The 2,500-nt window shown below is 39.8% G+C and overlaps 1 protein-coding gene across 1 annotated transcript in view; it reads left to right on the forward strand.

The window, feature by feature from the left end:
- LOC138037911 (melanocyte-stimulating hormone receptor-like) overlaps nucleotides 1-1,928 on the forward strand; it is a 2,453-nt gene extending 525 nt beyond the window's left edge. Inside the window, exon 1 of the mRNA XM_068883760.1 lies at nucleotides 1-1,928. This exon is cut by the window's left edge and continues 525 nt beyond it. Coding sequence (XP_068739861.1) covers nucleotides 1-795 — 795 coding nt within the window. The 3' untranslated portion in view covers nucleotides 796-1,928.
- The last annotated feature ends 572 nt before the right edge of the window (nucleotides 1,929-2,500 follow it).

Genomic DNA, 2,500 nt, shown 5'->3' on the forward strand with positions numbered 1-2,500 from the left:
AAAGCTTCGTCAATACCTGCGAAGTTAAAGAAGTTGTTTCTTGGTCTCGCTTTCTCGGATCTTGCTGTGGGATTGTTCGCCCAACCGATGCATGGTATTATCATCGCTGTGATGTTAAAAAAGGCAGTTCATCCAGGATATAACTCAGACTTCCTCTGTCCTACAATTTTTATCTCTTACATTTCTGGCTATTTCCTTGCAGTCGTGACGTTTCTCAATATTACCGCCATTGCTGTCGATCGACTGCTCGCAGTTTTTCTCCATCTTCGATATGAAGAATTTGTCACTTCAAAGCGTATTGTTATCACCTTGGTATCTTTATGGCTAGCAAGTGGGGTAACTACTTCGCTGTATATGTCATTTCCTTCCTATGGTAATGTTGTTACGGTGGTTTTAGAATGTGTTGGACTTATCTTGACAGCTGTAGCATACATTCGCATTTATCAAGTTGTCAGATACCATCAGCTTCAAATCCAAGAACAGTATAACGATGCCCGGGAAAGACTAAGAGAAAGAAAGTCCGCCATTAATGCTCTGTATGTGTTTGTCATTTTTGTGGCGTGTTATCTTCCGAATTTGTGTGTTGCAATGCTGTTGATAGCAGATCAATCCAAGACTTCTTTTAGAGCTGCCTATAATGTCACCGCTTTCTTCGTTTTGTTTAATTCTTCAGTAAACCCAATTGTTTACTGTTGGCGTTATCGTGAAATACGCGAAGTTATGAAACACACTATACGGAGAATATTGCGCTCAAATCCTACGAGGCACCGAATATCGCGATCACCTAATCATTGATAATCTTACACTTTCATCTTAGCAAACACAGTCGAAGTTTATCTTCTTTTTGAACTGGTTTAGAAGACCAAATAGGGTCAGTTAACATTGGAGTTTAACTGCATGTTACCGATTATGTCTACTTTGATGTACATGTAGTGCGTTGTTGTTACATACAATCTGTTAAAGGAGTACATTTGGAGAACTTGGCCGAGCATCCAGCGATAAAGTTTCAGTTTTATCTCAATATCTAAACGTTTAGTGTTAATATTATTGGAAAAACGCGAAATTATTAGAATACTAGATGCCTCTGTGAAGCATACACTGGCTTGCCTGTGGTACGTGCTACAGAAAATCAGAAGGCACTGAATTGTGTGGTATTGAAATACAGCATTCCAGTCTCTGAAGAATAACAAATAAAAGAGAAACGAGAAACATTGGCTTCTGGGCTGACATGTTGATAATTTTCAAGTTCCCTCACAACTTCTTTTCACCACAAGTGTGCCCTATGAGCATCCGAAAACTTTGTAATACTAAACCTCACTGAAGTCAAGCCCTGTTTCGCGGGGTTAGTGTTGGGATGGGAGACCAAAACAATAAACCCCTCATAAAAAACAGAAACATCTGACCGAAAATACTATTAACGCTAACAAATGCGAACTCAGCAAGGTACAGATTCTGTTAGCTTGCTTTATGCAAAACAAATATTGATGAAAAAGCAAATAAATATTGATACACAGTTTTCAGAAAGAGCAGAAGGAAGTTTCCCGGACGGTCGATCGAGAATAAAATATTTACGACATGAAAACAACATTAATTTTGAACCGTGAATATAGAATATAAAAAGTTACGATCAGCGACAAACATTTTGGGAGATTTTTGCTACGTTCAAGTAAATTGCAAAATCGAAAGTGACATGGCCGGAATTCAGCGGGCGCCGTGATTAAGTTACCGCGGCATGTTTACTCGCCAAGCAGTGAAGCATCTGTGTCAAATGATGGCAAGATACCGGGTTTTTGTAAGTTTCTTTTTCTGTCAAGTGTTATAAAGTTTGACAATGAAATGAGCGAAGTCAAAACAAAGATCACAATCGCCCAACTCTTGTTTATGCAAAGTCAAAATTTACTCTCCAAGACGCGTACGACGTTATTTATCACCAGGTAATTCCATCATTTTGGAAATAGCAGCTACTTTATTATTCATCAGCGTCACAAGTTTTCACTGATTTTGGGCCTCATTTTGTTGAAACTCAAGCACTCTTCCAACAGGCCTGTGAACCCTTCTTTTTATACTCGTCTACATTTAATTGAAAACTGAAAGTGAGCTACAACACGAAGTCTTTAGAAACCCATCTGTCAAGTGGCGAGCAGCTGGCAAATTATTTTAAAAACCAAAATGGCCACCGGTAATCAATTTATTTTGCCCTGAGGCCCGTTCCAAACGCCGCTCCAGTCATCAGAGCCATGTGTCGAACCTGGCTCAATAAAGTTCGCCGCTTAAGAGCGACTTTGGAGCAACGACTGATTCGTACGTTGTACCTGTGGGTCGCACCAAACTAATGTTTACGTAAGGGCTTGGGTACCTACTTCTAAGCTTCTTATAAATATGGGTTATTGACCAAGCGTGAGGCAAGTTTTTTTTTTGCGTGTTTATGACCCATGGGAATAAAGAAATTTGCGGTGGACAAACTACGGTCTGCCTCCCCGGTAAGGCTCAGTTTGTTATC

Source organism: Montipora capricornis, chromosome 2, assembly GCF_036669925.1.
Source record: "Montipora capricornis isolate CH-2021 chromosome 2, ASM3666992v2, whole genome shotgun sequence".
NCBI lineage: Eukaryota > Metazoa > Cnidaria > Anthozoa > Scleractinia > Acroporidae > Montipora > Montipora capricornis.